General features: G+C 37.7%; 3 protein-coding genes across 3 annotated transcripts; all 3 read left to right on the top strand.

Annotated features, from left to right (window-relative positions):
* Positions 1 to 2,664: 2,664 nt before the first annotated feature.
* On the top strand, positions 2,665 to 5,825 carry LOC113750832 (receptor kinase-like protein Xa21). The gene is made up of 3 exons (XM_027294772.1): positions 2,665 to 4,593; positions 4,692 to 5,280; positions 5,431 to 5,825. Exons 1-3 carry the CDS (start codon positions 2,665 to 2,667, stop codon positions 5,823 to 5,825), a joined length of 2,913 nt encoding a protein of 970 aa, XP_027150573.1.
* A 4,769-nt stretch (positions 5,826 to 10,594) lies between these two features.
* Positions 10,595 to 12,181, top strand: LOC113750830 (putative receptor-like protein kinase At3g47110). The gene has a single exon (XM_027294770.1). The coding sequence runs from the start codon at positions 10,595 to 10,597 to the stop codon at positions 12,179 to 12,181; it is 1,587 nt and encodes a 528-aa protein (XP_027150571.1).
* A 213-nt stretch (positions 12,182 to 12,394) lies between these two features.
* On the top strand, positions 12,395 to 13,573 carry LOC113750829 (probable LRR receptor-like serine/threonine-protein kinase At3g47570). Its single transcript, XM_027294769.1, has 2 exons — positions 12,395 to 13,316; positions 13,467 to 13,573. The coding sequence occupies exons 1-2, from the start codon at positions 12,395 to 12,397 to the stop codon at positions 13,571 to 13,573; spliced, it is 1,029 nt and encodes a 342-aa protein (XP_027150570.1).
* The last annotated feature ends 3,330 nt before the right edge of the window (positions 13,574 to 16,903 follow it).

The following is a 16,903-nucleotide window of genomic DNA, read 5'->3' as shown; positions in this document are numbered from 1 at the left end:
GCAGAAGGAGAACGGTTGACAATATAACAGGCCATATTGATCGCCTCTGCCCAAAAGTCGTTTGTCAACCCTGCATTGGAGATCATACATCTTGCTCTCTCCAAAAGCGTTCTGTTCATACGTTCAGCCACACCATTTTGTTGAGGCGTCATCCTGACGGTGTGATGCCGAACAATTCCTTCATTCTTGCAGAATTCATTAAATTCACCTCCACAAAATTCCATGCCATTATCTGTTCTCAACCGCTTAATGTGTTTTCCTGTTTGCTTCTCAATCAAAACTTTCCATTGCTTGAAAGTTAGGAAAACATCATTTTTATGCTTAAGAAAATATACCCAAACTTTCCTTGAATAATCATCAATGAAAGTCAACATGTACCTGGCACCACCTTTAGAAGGAGCACGAGAAGGCCCCCAGAGGTCTGAATGAATGTAGTCCAAAGTTCCTTTTGTCCTGTGAACTGCCGGCAACTGGAAGCTAACTCTCTTCTGCTTTCCAAAAATGCAATGTTCACAGAGTCCCATCTTTCCAATACTTTGACTACCAAGAAGACCTCGTTTGCATAAAATAGATAAGCCTTTCTCGCTCATGTGCCCCAATCTCATGTGCCATAATTTGGTAAAATCAGAATCAGACAAAGTTGATGTAGAAACAGCAGCAGCACCTGTAACAGTAGATCCCTGCAAAATATATAAAGTACCAGATCTGTGTGCCTTCATAACAACAAGGGCTCCTCGACTGATTTTGAGAACTCCATCTCCACCTGAATACCTGCACCCAATAGACTCAAGAGTGCCCAAAGAGATGAGATTTTTCTTCAAATCTGGAACATGTCTAACATCTGTGAGCGTCCTCACAATACCATCGTACATTTTAATCCGGATTGTGCCTTTGCCAACAACTTTACAAACAGCGTTGTTGCCCATTAAGACAACTCCACCTTCAGCTGATTCATATGTTGAAAACCAGTCCCTATTGGGACACATATGATATGAACAACCCGAATCTAAAATCCACTCATTGTTAGACCTAAAATTATTTTCCGTTGCACAGAAAATGGTTCCATCATTCTCATCAGCTGCTATACTAGCCTCAGCGGATTCAGTATTTTTCTCAACAAATTTCCCTTTTTGCTTTTCTTTATTTTTCAATTTAAAGCAATCAGAGATAACATGGCCCTTCTTTTTACAATAATTGCACACCACATTTTTATGTCTGGATTTGGATCTACTTCTATTTTCTGTGTTTCTCTTTTCAGATCTACCCCGAACAAACAAGCCATCGGCTTGACTCCCACTAGTTTCCCCAGTAATATCCCTATCTATCTGCTCTTTAGATTTTAATGCAGATTTAATTTCCCGATACGAAATTGTTTCCTTTCCATAAATCATAGTATCGCGGAAATGCTTAAAAGACTGGGGAAGGGAACACAAAAGTAATAGGGCTTGATCTTCATCATCAATTTTCGAATCTATATTCCCCAAATCCATAATAATGGAATCAAATTTATCAAGATGGGAGAGTATAGATGTACCTTCAGACATCCGAAGCATGTACAAACTCTGCTTCAAATATAGCCGATTTTTGACTGTCTTCTTCATATACAAGGCTTTCAATTTATCCCACATAGCCTTGGCCGAAGTCTCCGTTGCTACCTCACGCAATACCTCATCGGAGAGGTTTAAGATTATGCTGGATCTGGCCTTCTTATCCATATCGGCGAAATCCGCATCCTTGACATCTTCTGGTTTGTTCTCGATTCCGTGAATCGCTAGATCAACTCCGTCTTGAACAAGAATGGCCTCCATCTTGAGCTGCCACATTCCGAAGTTGACATTCCTGTCGAATTTCTCGACAACCGTCTTTGTTATCGTCATTGTTGCCACAAATTCTGTAACTTGAAGTTTGTCTCAAAAAACTGGCCAAACAAATATGCAAGTCTCGTGAGCGGGCCCCACAGGGTGAGCGGGCCCCACGAGATAGGCGGGCCCCACGGGATGAAAGGACCCCACAAGGTGAGCGGGCCCCACGGATAAACGGACCCCACAGGATGAGTGGGCCCCACAGGATGGACGGACCCCACCAGATGAACGGGCCCCACCAGATGAACCTGTCTTGCAAAATATAACAACCAGCTCTGATACCAGTTTGTTAGGACCGGGCCAGGAAATAGACAAACTCAAGTTAGCACAAAGTAGGCGGTATGACCGACCATATAATAGATAGGCGGTAGATACCAGCCATATAATAATTAGGCGGTAAAACCGACCATATAAAGACAGATAGCAAAGCAAATAAAAGACACAGAAGATTTACGTGGTTCGGTCAAATTGACCTACGTCCACGGGCGAGGGAGGAGCAATATTTCTACTATGAAGAAGAAATACAAAAGCCGTAGGAAAGTGGTTCCTAGGCCAATAGGCACTTACAAAAGAGTTTAGAAAATATTCCTAAACTCAAAATAAGAGAGCCTAAAATATTTGACTGAATGGGCTAAATGACTTAAGAAGCTAATAGCCCATATAACTCTCTTAAGTGGTGCAATTAACTTCAACATATGAGGCCTATATTTATAGGCACAAAACGGAAGGCATCCTCAGCTTTCCTCCGATGTGGGACGAACCACAATTCTTCTGGTCAGCAATTGCGGCTTCAACAAAAACAATGGCCAGAAGAGAAGCACATAATCGTGATCGTGATGGTGATCCTGTTGCTTTATTGGATTTCAAGTCAAAAATTCAGCATGACCCTTATGGGATTACGAACTCATGGAATGACTCTCATGATTTCTGCTCGTGGAAGGGAATTCTATGCGGTCGCAAGCACAAAAGAGTGACCAGCATAGATCTTCAAAGCAGAGGCTTGGTTGGCTTCTTGTCACCTTTTCTTGGAAACCTCAGCTTTCTTCGTACGTTGATGCTAAGTAACAACACCTTCCAAGGTGGAATCCCTCCCCAGTTTGGAAATCTCTTCAGGCTGCGGGAACTGTATCTGTCACGGAACTCCCTGGAAGGCGAAATTCCGAGCAATCTATCCCAGTGCTTCAAGCTTTTGCATCTTAACCTAAGCTCCAATAAGCTAGTTGGGAGTATACCGCCAGAATTTGGTTCTCTGAGGAACCTTGAATCCCTCGTGATTCGCAACAATAGCCTAACAGGAATTATCCCACCTTCCATGGGGAATCTTACTTCCCTGAGTATACTATCTGCGGCCATAAATCATTTGGAGGGAAAAATTCCCGAAGTATTAGCTCAGTTGAAAACGTTAAAACGCATTGCATTTGGCGGAAACAGACTAAATGGTAACATCCCTGTTTCTCTCTATAATCTTTCTCAACTGGAGGTTTTGTCTCTGCCAGTTAATCAGCTACATGGAACTCTTCCTTCAGCATTAGGTCTCATGCTTCCTCAGCTTGAGTATCTCCAGTTGAGAGACAATCAGTTCTGGGGGGTACTTCCAGCCTCTTTGTCGAATGCCTCTGAGCTAGGCTGTATCGACATTGGAGACAATGGATTCAGCGGCAGAATAGCAGTTGATTTTGGAGGCCTGCAAAATTTTAGTTTGCTATATGCTGCAAATAATAATTTTGGAAGTGGGGAAGTACTGGATGGATTGCAGTTTCTCAGTACCATGACAAACTGCAGCCAATTAGTTGCAATTGAACTAGCTCACAACCAACTAAAGGGGATCTTGCCCAACAGTATCGGTAACTTATCATCCCAAATTTTGTCACTTAGACGAAACCAAATATACGGAGAAATTCCTTCAACGGTAGGTAATCTCATCAGCTTAACGAATTTATTTCTTGACAGTAATCAACTCACAGGGACAGTTCCTAGTACAATTGGTTATCTTCACAAAGTCCAGCGGCTGTCTCTTCAGTCCAATAAATTGTCAGGAGAAATTCCAGAGTCTGTAGGAAACCTCTCACTGTTGAATGAACTATATTTAGCTGATAACCACCTGGGGGGATCCATTCCACCAGCTCTTGGAAACTGCAAGCAGTTGTTACTCCTAGGACTTTCTAAAAACAACTTGAGTGGTACGATACCAAAAGAGATTTTTGGGATATCTTCCCTGTCCATTTCATTAGATCTTTCTCAGAATCATTTATCTGGAACCATACCATCAGAGGTTGGCAACTTGAAAAACTTAGATGGATTGGATCTCTCACAAAATCACCTGTCGGGTGAACTTCCTGGGACCTTTGGTGGTTGTAGTAGCCTTGAAATCCTTTCCCTTGCTGGTAACTCTTTCCAGGGATCTTTTCCAGAATTTATCAGTTCTTTGAAAGGTATTCAAAATCTTAACCTTTCTAGTAACAATTTTTCTGGACCAATCCCCCAATTTTTAGTAAGAATGTCCATAAAGTCCCTGAATTTGTCCTTCAATGATTTTGTGGGCGAGCTACCAACACAAGGTATTTTTGGAAATGCCAGTGCAGTATCAGTTGTTGGGAACAGGAGACTCTGTGGAGGCATTCCTGAACTACAACTGCCAAAGTGCCACCCTCTGAGAGAGTCAAAGAAAAATAAGAAGCTTCTCAGGTTCATCATACCAGTGGTAATTACAAGTTCCTTCCTGGTGATAGTGGTAATCTCAATCTCAATTTTCCGACTGCGGTCATTTAAAAGGAGAAGGACCCAACCAAAGTCACCAAACTTCTCAGGTAGACTCTTCCTGAGAGTCAGCTACAGACAACTTGTTCAGCTACTAATGGTTTCTCTGCAGAAAATCTAATTGGTGCTGGTAGCTCTGGCTCCGTATACAAAGGAGTGCTGACTGAAGGAGGAAACTTGTCAGTGGCTATCAAAGTCTTTGACCTTCAACACCATGGAGCCTTCAAGAGTTTTATTGCTGAGTGTGATGCAATGAGAAACATCCGGCATCGGAACCTCGTGAAGATTATAAGTTCTTCCTCGGGTCTGGATTTCCAAGGGAATGATTTTAAAGCTTTAATCTACGAGTTCATGCCCAACGGCAGTCTAGAAACTTGGTTGCATCGAACAGATGAACATCAGCAGCACATTTTTCCTATACCAAACCTTCTTCAGCGAATTAATGTTGCTATTGATGTGGCTTGTGCGGTTGATTATCTACATCATCATTGCCACAAGCAGATTGTTCATTGCGATCTAAAACCAAGTAATGTTCTACTGGACAGCGATCTGACAGCCCATGTTGGAGATCTCGGGCTGGCAAAATATGTTCATTCAGCTTCAAATTTACAGGAAACGAGCTCTGCTGGAATCAGAGGAACTATTGGATATGTAGCTCCAGGTAAGAAAGAACAAATCTGACTGATTTTTTTAAATTAATCTTTCTTACCTATGTTCATTCAACATCGTATACAAAACAACAAATTTTAAAACTGAGCTATTTTTGACAATTCATACTTTGGCTGTCTGACAAGCTTCAACATTAATGCAGAGTATGGCTTAGGTGCCGTGGTATCAAGTAATGGAGATGTCTACAGCTTCGGAATCCTATTGCTGGAGATGATAACAGGGAGGAAGCCCACACATCCTTTGTTCACTGGAGGCCTTGATCTTCATACATATGTTGAAATGGCAATTCCTGAGCGCGTGATGGACATTGTGGATCCAGTACTTCTGAGTGAAGATCACAGAAGAACTACAGCAGCCAATAACAGAAGCAGTCCACTAGGGGAAACAAAATGCAATTTACTAGAGCAGTGTTTGATTTCATTGCTTAAAGTTGGCTTGGCTTGCTCCATGCACTTGCCAGAAGATAGAATAAATATGACGCAAGTTGTTTGCAGATTAAAATCTATCAAGGACACATTTACCATGGCAGAGCTTTGAAATAGCTCCGATAAACAGAAAAACCTTGGAAATTCATAGTGTACTCAAACGTTTGTATTATGATCCACAAATCTCTCATTTTAATGTAAATGAACTTTTACTCTTCTTGGCTTTACACATTTGTTTTGATCAAATCCCCCCAACTTACTCTCCACATTGCAGTTAATCAAGTCATTTAACACTAGCCTTTTCGCACATTCTCGAATGAGTTGAAAGTAAATTGTTCAATTCACCTTAAGGCTTAAAAAACAGTTTCTTGTTTCGGATCAACTCAAGTTAATAATGTTTATATGTTGTCAGTGTGGCAGTGAACTAATTAACTTCAGGTGTGAGAATCTTTAAGCAGCAATGACTGACCTTTTGCTTAATGATCTGAGGAACCTTGAAGTACAAGAAGGTTGTTTTTGTTTTGGGAGAGAGGAAGAGATTTCAGTCTTTCATCTTGCTATTGCATTATGATTCAATCCATACAGTATGAGCCTTTGAAAAATGTTGGACATTGGGTTAAGATTCAGCTATAATTGATGGTTTTCTGTAGCAGTAGCAGAATGGGATGCATGACAGTGGTGAAAATCAGCAGAAAAAGGCTTAGCATGAGCTCAAGATGAAGTTGAATCAAGCTCTAAGTTTCCAAATTAAATCCATACGTGCATAACCAGATGTTTAGGGGAAAGAAGAAAGAAAGAAAGAAAAATGCCAGGGTGTTTGGATAGGAATTATTTGTCAAAAAATTGTTTGCTTGTATCACAGACACATTTTTTAATATATCATTTTATTTTTTCAGTTATTTTTTTTACCTCACATATATTACATTGCAAAAAGTACTACAGTTATTATTTTAAATAATATATTAAATAATCTCCTGTCTATGTATATGAATGTGAATTTGGTTAACTACTAGTTTTTGCAACTGAATACATTCTGTATTGTAAAATGTGACATAAGTCGTTTCGTGTGGAAAGAAATTATAGAATGATTAACAAAAAAGAGTACCATGTAAAACTTTTTTTTTAATTGTTATCAAAGTTTTTAATTGTTTGGGCAGTATGAAGAAGAATGGATAAAAATAATAAATTGGAAACTTTTTTTTAAAGGAAAAAAGTTGATGTCGCTTGGGGGGAAGCAATAAAGATAATGTCAGGGAAAAAATTCAAATCACCTTAAACATTAAGGGTTTAGTGCATTTAACACTAGTTTGAGAGAGGCTTGCCTTTCACTTCATCCCAGAATTAGTGCCTGTTTGATAACATAAAAAAGTGCCCTTCCTGGGTAGCTCAGCCGGTGACCACATGCGGTAGTATCCCGTAGGTCACCGGTTCGAGTCCCAGTAACGAAAATGGGGTAACCCAACAACCCGAATAAGGGTTGGGGCCTGAAGTGGGGCCAGGTCCTTTTTTTTGACAAAAAAAAAAAAAAGATAACATAAAAAAGTGCTGAAACTGAATTCATTCAGACATTCAGATGTTGTGGGTGTTTGATAAATAAAAATTCACCTGCTGAACTTATTAAGTGGTACTGAATTTGTATGTATTTTTTTCAGCACAAGAATCGTAGCTGAATGCTTAATTTGATAAGAGTCAAGAGATTTACTTCAACTACTTTATCTTATCTACCAAATATATCCCTATTTGTTAATTACATTCAAAATCCTTATTTAATTAAACAACCTAATATTCCCTATTCAAAATCCTTATTTAATTAAACAAAACAACCTGATATTCTCTATTCAAAAATTTTTTTTAACAATAATATTTTTTTGCAGTAATTTTCATCCACAAACATTTATATTTTGATATTTTTTTTGTGCAGATAAATATTATTTATGTGATGCAGCTTATCCACACATACGTGGCTTTATGACACCATATCGAAATATTAGATATTGGTTGTCTGATTTTCGAAATGCCTCTCGTCCAAGATCAAAAGAAGAACGCTTTAACCAGGTACATGCAAGATTGAGAAATGTAATTGAACGTGCTTTTGGAGTATTAAAAGATCGTTTTTCCATTCTCAAAACGATGAAACCATACCCTTTTCCCACACAAAGAAACATTGTCATTGTATGCATTGCTCTTCACAATCATTGTCATTTTCATACCTAACAATTTTAAGTTAATTAAATCATAGGTTCTATTTCCTTTTTGGATTAAAAGATAGAAGGGCAAAATTGTACAATTTAGCTTATTAAGCATTAAGTTATGAATATTTATCAAACAGTATAAATAGATTCAGCATTAAGATTCAGACATTCATGTATCTCTTTTCAATGCTTAAAATTCAGCAAATTAATTATCTCAAACCAAATCCCCATGCTCACTCGCAGTCACACAAATGTGGGGCACCTTCGTGTGGATGATTTCTTTGGATTGATCTGTTATGTCATTAAAATTCCTTCATATGCGCGTTTTATTTTTTATCATTAGATGTTTCTTTTCCTTTAACAGAGGTCAGGTTTGGATCTCTTTAATTTGATGTACTCTTTTTCGGTTATAAATAAATTAAGGGATGGCATCCCTATTTAAAAAAAAAATAAAAAAAAAAAAAAAATTATTTCAGTATTCAGAATTCAGAGTTCAGAATTCAGAATTCAGATTCAGTGTTATCAAATGGAGCCTTAGTCTCAAAACTTTGAACCATTCTTCTTTTTTTTCAATCCTAATAATGGAAGGGTGGAATTTAAGAAGTCGTTAAAGATAAGGGAAGAATTTAAACTCAGAACTTCGGCGACCTCAAGCCTTCTCAATCTTTTACATGGCACTGTATTGGAGGCATATGTATAGATAATTAAAATCTAAAATCTTTTATGGGGGTTGCCGCAATTTGGTCATTTTAATTCCAACATGTTTTTTTTTTAAGGATTTCAAAAATAATAAATTTTTCCCCTATAACAATATACCAAAAACTTACCCCCTTCTTAAAATTTTCGAATCCGTCTCTGCCCCTTTTCCAATTTTCCCAATAATTTATGATCCGGTTGCATACTCCTACAAAACATCATTGTCTCAACTTTTGGTGAAGTGAAATTGTTCAAGTGGGCTAATCTCATGAAACCTATTAGGATTAATATATATATATATATTTATATATATTCTAAGTAGATTGATCAAAACCCCTACCTAAACTCTTCACCATGATGTAGCTTTGTAATCAATCGCCAGTCCTCTGATGTTAATAGTTAACAGTCCTAATCACCACCATTTTTTCTTGATGAGTCAAACAAGCAAATTGCGATGATCAAATAATCAAATTACAGGAAAAAGTACAAGATTTTGCTGTAAACACTAAGATTTATCTAATACAACTAGGAGGAATTCATGTGAAAAATGTAAAGAAAATGTTTGGATAGGAGATTGTTAGAAAATATTATTTGGAATAATACTATAGCATTTTTTGCGGTGTAATGTATGTGATATCAAAAGACAGTTAAGAATATAAAAAAAAAAAAAGTAGTTAGAAGATGTGTTTGTGATACTAACTATATATATAGATATATTAGGTAGAAACTTGTAATATTGTTTGTGATACTAACAATATGTAAAATATCTCGGATATTATGTAGAAACCCATAATATTTAACAACATTTCTATTTAAAGTGTTCAAGACTAGCCAAATTTAATGGAGTTCAACTGTATATTTTGTTCTTTTGCTTAAGCATGAGACCATTAGTTTTGTTCAAGCAATAAGCTTTAACATGTGTTTAAACCAACACTTAAGGGCCTTTAATTTTCTTTCTACATACATGAATATCTATTCAATTTTGCTGAAGTACATCTTGTAACTACAATTTAAAAAATAAAAAAAAAGCCATGTGCAATTTTAATGGTGCAATTTTGCGAGTAAAACAAATTTATACAAAAAATTCCAGCACTACATCATGAACAAACACCCCACTTAAGGGGATCAAAATCATGAGGCAAAGAGCATAATTCAGAGACACAAATGTGAACTCTTTGACTAAATTTGCGGTAATATACATTCTGCAGTAAAACATCAAGGGATACTAGTTCCTTGTGTTCATCAATGTCCATCACAGATGGATGTACTTCTAAACTTCTCCTAGGTATACCTTCCTACTTTTTGGTATGTGTGTATAAATATATAGACAGTAATTTTATACAATGAAACTGTAGAACAATGAAAGGGATGTGGCGCTACTCGGTAGCGCCTATATATATATATATATATATATATATATAGACACACACATACTTATATATACACACACACTACGTAGGTACTGCTGGAATCAACGACATACTTAGCCAATCAGAGTTGATGGATTAGCTGCCAATAGTGGTAAACGAAGCTAGGATACGTGGAAAATTCTGTATAAATTCTTCCTATGTACATAATATACTTGATTAACAGTAGTATGACAAATTCAATAACTAACTTCACAGAGTATAATTAAGTACAAGTTCCTGTCTTGTTTTTGGCACTTTCCGAGGCGTCTATATATCTACTTTACCTAATGTAGTTGATTACTAAGCTAGGTTGTACCTGGCTTAATGCAACCAAGATTAACTATGTAGCTTTTTAAATAATGAAAGAACTCAGTCCCAATCAGTCACTCTAACTAACCTTCCTTGCATTTTCACTGGAATCTAACCTCAGTTTTGTCAATGCTGGAATCTGTCCTTTACATGTGAAGTCACTGATGAAATTATAAATAATGCTTACAGTACTGATTGTCCATTTTCACTAGTTTACTTACCTGAGAATTTTCCTACTTGGGAAGGGAATCACATCCACATTTCCACACTGAACAATGGCTAGATTTCTGATCTCAATTCCTGAAACAAAAAGAATTTATCTCGCGCTAGCACTACTGACATTGGAGGTACATGCCAAAGGTCTTCCTCTGAGCATGGCTTCTACAAAAACCATGGACAGAAAAGAAGCAGACCATCATGATCATATTGCTTTATTGGATTTCAAGTCAAAAATACAGCATGACTCTTATGCGATCATGAACTCGTGGAATGACTCTCATCATTTCTGCTCATGGGAGGGTGTCAAATGCGGTCGAAGGCACAGAAGAGTGACCGGCATTGATCTTCAAGGCAGGGGCTTGGTTGGCTTCTTGTCACCGTTTCTTGGGAACCTCAGCTTTCTTCGTAAGTTGATACTAAGAAACAACACCTTTCAAGGTCGAATCCCACCCCAGTTTGGAAATCTTTTCAGGCTGCAGGAACTTTATCTGTCAAGGAACTACCTGGAAGGCGAAATTCCGAGCAATCTATCCCGGTGCTCCAAGCTTGTGCATCTTTACCAAAGCCGCAATAAGCTAGTTGGGAGAATACCGCCGGAATTTGGTTCTCTGAGGAACCTTGAATCTCTAGTTATTCAGAACAACAGCCTTACAGGAGCTATCCCTCCTTCAATAGGGAATCTTACTTCCCTGAGTTTAATATCTGCTGCTGCAAATTATTTGGAGGGTAATATTCCTGAAGCCTTAGGTCAGTTGAAAACGTTAATAGGCCTTGGATTTGGCGATAACAGACTAAATGGTAACATCCCCGTTTCTGTCTATAATCTTTCTCAACTGGAGATTTTGTCTCTGCCAAGTTATCAGCTACATGGAACTCTTCCTTCAGCATTAGGTCTCATGCTTCCTAAGCTTGAGTATCTCCAGTTAAATGACAATCAGTTCTGGGGGGTACTTCCAGCCTCTTTGTCAAATGCCTCTGAGCTAGGCCGGATCGACATTGGAGACAATGGATTCAGCGGCAGAATAGCAGTTGATTTTGGAGGCCTGCAAAATTTTATTTCCCTATTTGCTGCAAATAATAATTTTGGAAGTGGGGAAGTACTGGATGGATTGCAGTTTCTCAGTACCATGACAAACTGCAGCCAATTATTTGGAATTGACCTAGGTGGCAACCAACTAAAGGGGATCTTGCCCAACAGTATCGGTAACTTATCATCCCAATACTTGTCACTTGGTGGAAACCAAATATACGGAGAAATTCCTTCAACGGTAGGTAATCTCATCAGCTTAACGACTTTATTTCTTGACAGTAATCAACTCACAGGGACGGTTCCTAGTACAATTGGTTATCTTCATAAAGTCCAGCGGCTGTCTCTTCATTCCAATAAATTGTCAGGAGAAATTCCAGAGTCTGTAGGTAACCTCTCACTGTTGAATGAACTATATTTAGCTGATAACCACCTGGGGGGATCCATTCCACCAGCTCTTGGAAACTGCAAGCAGTTGTTACTCCTAGGACTTTCTAAAAACAACTTGAGTGGTACGATACCAAAAGAGATTTTTGGGATATCTTCCCTGTCCATTTCATTAGATCTTTCTCAGAATCATTTATCTGGAACCATACCATCAGAGGTTGGCACCTAGAAAAATTTAGCTGGATTGGATCTCTCACAAAATCACCTGTCAGGTGAACTTCCTGGGACCTTTGGTGGTTGAAGTAGCCTTGAAATCCTTTCCCTTGCTGGTAACTCTTTCCAGGGATCTTTTCCAGAATTTATCAGTTCTTTGAAAGGTATTCAAAATCTTAACCTTTCTAGTAACAATTTTTCTGGACCAATCCCCCAATTTTTAGTAAGAATGTCCATAAAGGCCCTGAATTTGTCCTTCAATGATTTTGTGGGCGAGCTACCAACACAAGGCATTTTTGGAAATGCTAGTGCTATATCAGTTGTTGGGAACAAAAGACTCTGTGGAGGCATTCCCCAACTACAGCTACCAAAGTGTCAGCCCCTAAGAGAGTCAAAGAAAAATAAGAAGCTTCTCAGGTTCATCATGCCAGTGGTAATTACAAGTTCCTTCCTGGTGATACTGGTAATCTCAATCTCAATTTTCCGACTACGGTCATTTAAAAGGAGGAGGACCCAACCAAAGTTACCAAACTTCTCAGGTAGACTCTTCCTGAGAGTCAGCTACAGACAGCTTGTTCAAGCTACTAATGGTTTATCCGCAGAAAATCTAATTGGTGCTGGTAGCTCTGGCTCCGTATACCAAGGAGTGCTGACTGAAGGACGAAACTTGTCGGTGGCTGTCAAAGTCTTTAACCTTCAACACCATGGAGCCTTCAAGAGTTTTATTGCTGAGTGTGATGCAATGACAAACATCCGGCATCGGAACCTCGTGAAGATTATAAGTTCTTCCTCAGGTCTGGATTTCCAAGGGAATGATTTTAAAGCTTTAATCTACGAGTTCATGCCCAACGGCAGTCTAGAAACTTGGTTGCATCGAGCAGATGAACATCAGCAGCACATTTTTCCTATACCAAACCTTCTTCAGCGAATTAATGTTGCTGTTGATGTGGCTTGTGCCGTTGATTATCTACATCACCATTGCCACAAGCAGATTGTTCATTGCGATCTAAAACCAAGTAATGTTCTACTTGACAGCGATCTGACGGCCCATGTTGGAGATCTTGGGCTGGCAAAATATGTTCATTCAGCTCCAAATTTACAGGAAACGAGCTCTGCTGGAATCAGAGGAACTATTGGATATGTAGCTCCAGGTAAGAAAGTACAAATCTGACTGATTTTTTTAAATTAATCTTTCTTACCTATGTTCATTCAACATCATATACAAAACAACAAATTTTAAAACTGAGCTATTTTTGACAATTCATACTTTGGCTGTCTGACAAGCTTCAACATTAATGCAGAGTATGGCTTAGGTGCCGAGGTATCAAGTGATGGAGATGTCTACGGCTTCGGAATCCTATTGCTGGAGATGATGACAGGGAAGAAGCCCACACATCCTTTGTGTTGAATTGTCAAGCATTGCGGCTTGACTTGTGTGGCAAACATTTCCATCCCACATTGATGGCAGCCAAGGAAAGCCTTCCGTTGTTTTCTTATAAATAGGGAAGCGTATGAAGGTTTAAGGTGAACCACTCAAGAGAGTTATATGGGCTATTAGCTTCTTGAGTCATCTAGCCCATTTAGTCAAATATTTTAGGCTCTCTTGTATTGTGTTTAGAAATATTTCTTAAATCTTTTATAAGTGCCTTTTGAGTGGTGCACCTTAAACCTTCATACGCTTCCCTATTTATAAGAAAACAACGGAAGGCTTTCCTTGGCTGCCATCGATGTGGGATGGAAATGTTTGCCACACAAGTCAAGCCGCAATGCTTGACAATTCAACAAATCTCCACTTTGGCAAAATTTGGAATCCCACCGTCGACAATAGTAAAATTGCTCCACCTTCTCCACATAAGCCCCACATAGCCTTGGCCGAAGTCTCCGTTGCTACCTCACGCAATACCTCATCGGAGAGATTTAGGATAATACTGGATCTTGCCTTCTTATCCATCTCAGCAAAATTTGCATCTGTCACATCTTCTGGCTTTTTCTCAATTCCTTGAATTGCCAAGTCAACTCCGTCTTGAACAAGAATGGCCTCCATTTTGAGCTGACAAGTCAAGCCGCAATGCTTGACAATTCAACAAATCTCCACCTTGGCAAAATTTGGAATCCCACCATCGACAATAGTAAAATTGCTCCTCCCTCGCCCGTGGATGTAGGTCAATTTGACCGAACCACGTAAATCTTCTGTGTCTTTTATTTGCTTTGTTATCCGCCTTTATATGGTCGGTTTTACCGCCTAATTATTATATGGCTGGTATCTACCGCCTATCTATTATATGGTTGGTTATACCGCCTACTTTGTTCTAACTTGAGTTTGTCTATTTCCTAGCCCGGTCCTAACACTTTGTTCACTGGACGCCTTGATCTTCATACATACGTTGAGATGGCAATTCCTGAGCGTGTGATGGACATTGTGGATCCAGTACTTCTGTGTAAAGATCACAGAAGAACTACAGCAGCCAATAACAGAAGCAGTCCACTAGGAGAAACAAAATGCAATTTACTAGAGCAGTGTTTGATTTCATTGCTTAAAGTTGGCTTGGCTTGCTCCATGCACTTGCCAGAAGATAGAATAAATATGATGCAAGTTCTTTGCAGATTAAAATCTATCAAGGACACATTTACCATGGCAGAGCTTTAAAATAGCTCCGATAAACAGAAAAACCTTGGAAATTCATGGTGTACTCAAACGTTTGTATTATGATCCACAAATCTCTCATTTTGATGTAAATGAACTTTTACTCTTCTTGGCTTTACATATTTGTTTTGATCAAATCCCCCCAATTTACTCTCCACATTGCAGTTAATCAAGTCATTTAACACTAGCCTTTTCCCACATTCTCGAATGATCGAGTTGAAAGTAAATTGTTCAATTCACCTTAAGGCTTAGGGGGGGGAGGGGGGGAAGAGATTTCAGTCTTTCATCTTGCTATTGCATTATGATCCAATCCATATAGTATGAACCTTTGAAAAATGTTGGACATTGGGTTAAGATTCAGCTATAATTGATGGTTTCTGTAGCAGTAGCAGGATGGGATGCATGACAGTGGTGAAAATCAGCAGAAAAAGGCTTAGCATGAGCTCAAGATGAAGTTGATCATGCTCTAAGTTTCCAAATTAAATCCATACGTGCATAACCAGATGTTTAGGGGAAAGAAGAAAGAAAGAAAAATGCCAGGGTGTTTGGATAGGAATTATTTGTCAAAAAATTGTTTGCTTGTATCACAGACACATTTTTCAATATACCATTTTATTTTTTTAATTATTTTTTTTATCTCATATATATCACATTCCAAAAAGTATTACAGTTATTCTTTTAAATAATCTCCTGTCTATGTATATGAACGTGAATTTGGTTAACTACTAGTTTTGCATCTGAATACATTCTGTATTGTAAAATGTGACCTAAGTCGTTTCGTGTGGAAAAAAATTATAGAATGATTAACAAAAAAGCGTACCATGTAAAACTTTTTTTTTTAATTGTTATCAAAGTTTTAACTGTCCACGGAATGCATATAATGGATATATTACCATATTTCTATATCACCTTCACTTATTAATGTTTATAATTTGAGGAGGAATATTTTGGATAATAACAAAGTTTTGAATTTATTTAATTTGGTGATTTTTCTAATAGAAGTGTAATATTTTGGAAATTTATTCCTTGATTTTGAAAAAAAAAAAGAAAATAAAATTTCAGCACTAAAAATATGGATGATAGGAGAAGTTTGGGCAGTATGAAGAAGAATGGATAAAAAAAGAAAAAGAAATTGGAACCGTTTTTTTTAAGGCAAAAAGTTGATGTGGCTTAGGGGAGGGAAAAAAGTGCAATAAAGATAATGTAGGGGGAAAAAATTCAAATCACCCTAAACATTAAGAGGTTTAGTGCATTTAACCCTAGTTTGAGAGGGTCCTGCCTCTCACTTCATCCCAGAATTAATCTCAAAACTTTGACCCTTTCATTTTTTTTTTAATCCCAATAGTGGAAGGCTAGAATTTAAGAAGTCAAAAGGAATAAGGGGAAAGATTCAAACCTAGGGATGGCAACCGCGGAGGCTAATCACCCCGTCCCATCCCTCGCCCCCCACTCGTTAGTGTATATATATATATATATATATATATATATATATATATATATATGTATGTAATATTTAATTTAATTAGTTACAAACTTATAATAATAATGTTATTAATTATAAGTATTATATAATGTATATTAATATATGTAATATAATTGATATTATCAATTAGACTAATAATTATACATATCTACTATACCTGGCAATTGGTCGGATTGAACGGATTTTGGGCGGATTAATATTGGGTTTTTACTTAAATGGGTAATACCCAACCCGCCCAAGTTTAGATTGGGTCAATTTTGGGTTGGGTCATATTGGGTCATCTCAAACCCATGACCCAAATATGACCCAATATATTAATTAATAGATTTTGATACATAAATTCTCTTAAATATATTTTTACATACAAAAATTTTTTTCACACACTAAAACATCTTCACAAATACAAACACACACTCACTTCTTAAGCTCTTTAGAAATACATTATTTTTACACACTAATATACTTTCACAAATACACACGCAAACTAACTATTTAAACTATTTAGATGAACTCATTATTTTTTTATACAAGTAAGGATTTTCAAATGGGATAGTGGATATAGCTTTGATCCAAACTAAGAGATCGAAGCACCAACCAAGTTGGATATAGCA

The sequence above is a fragment of the Coffea eugenioides genome, chromosome 10 (assembly GCF_003713205.1).
Source record: "Coffea eugenioides isolate CCC68of chromosome 10, Ceug_1.0, whole genome shotgun sequence".
Classification (NCBI taxonomy): domain Eukaryota; kingdom Viridiplantae; phylum Streptophyta; class Magnoliopsida; order Gentianales; family Rubiaceae; genus Coffea; species Coffea eugenioides.
This window is presented reverse-complemented; position numbering and strand designations above follow the sequence as displayed.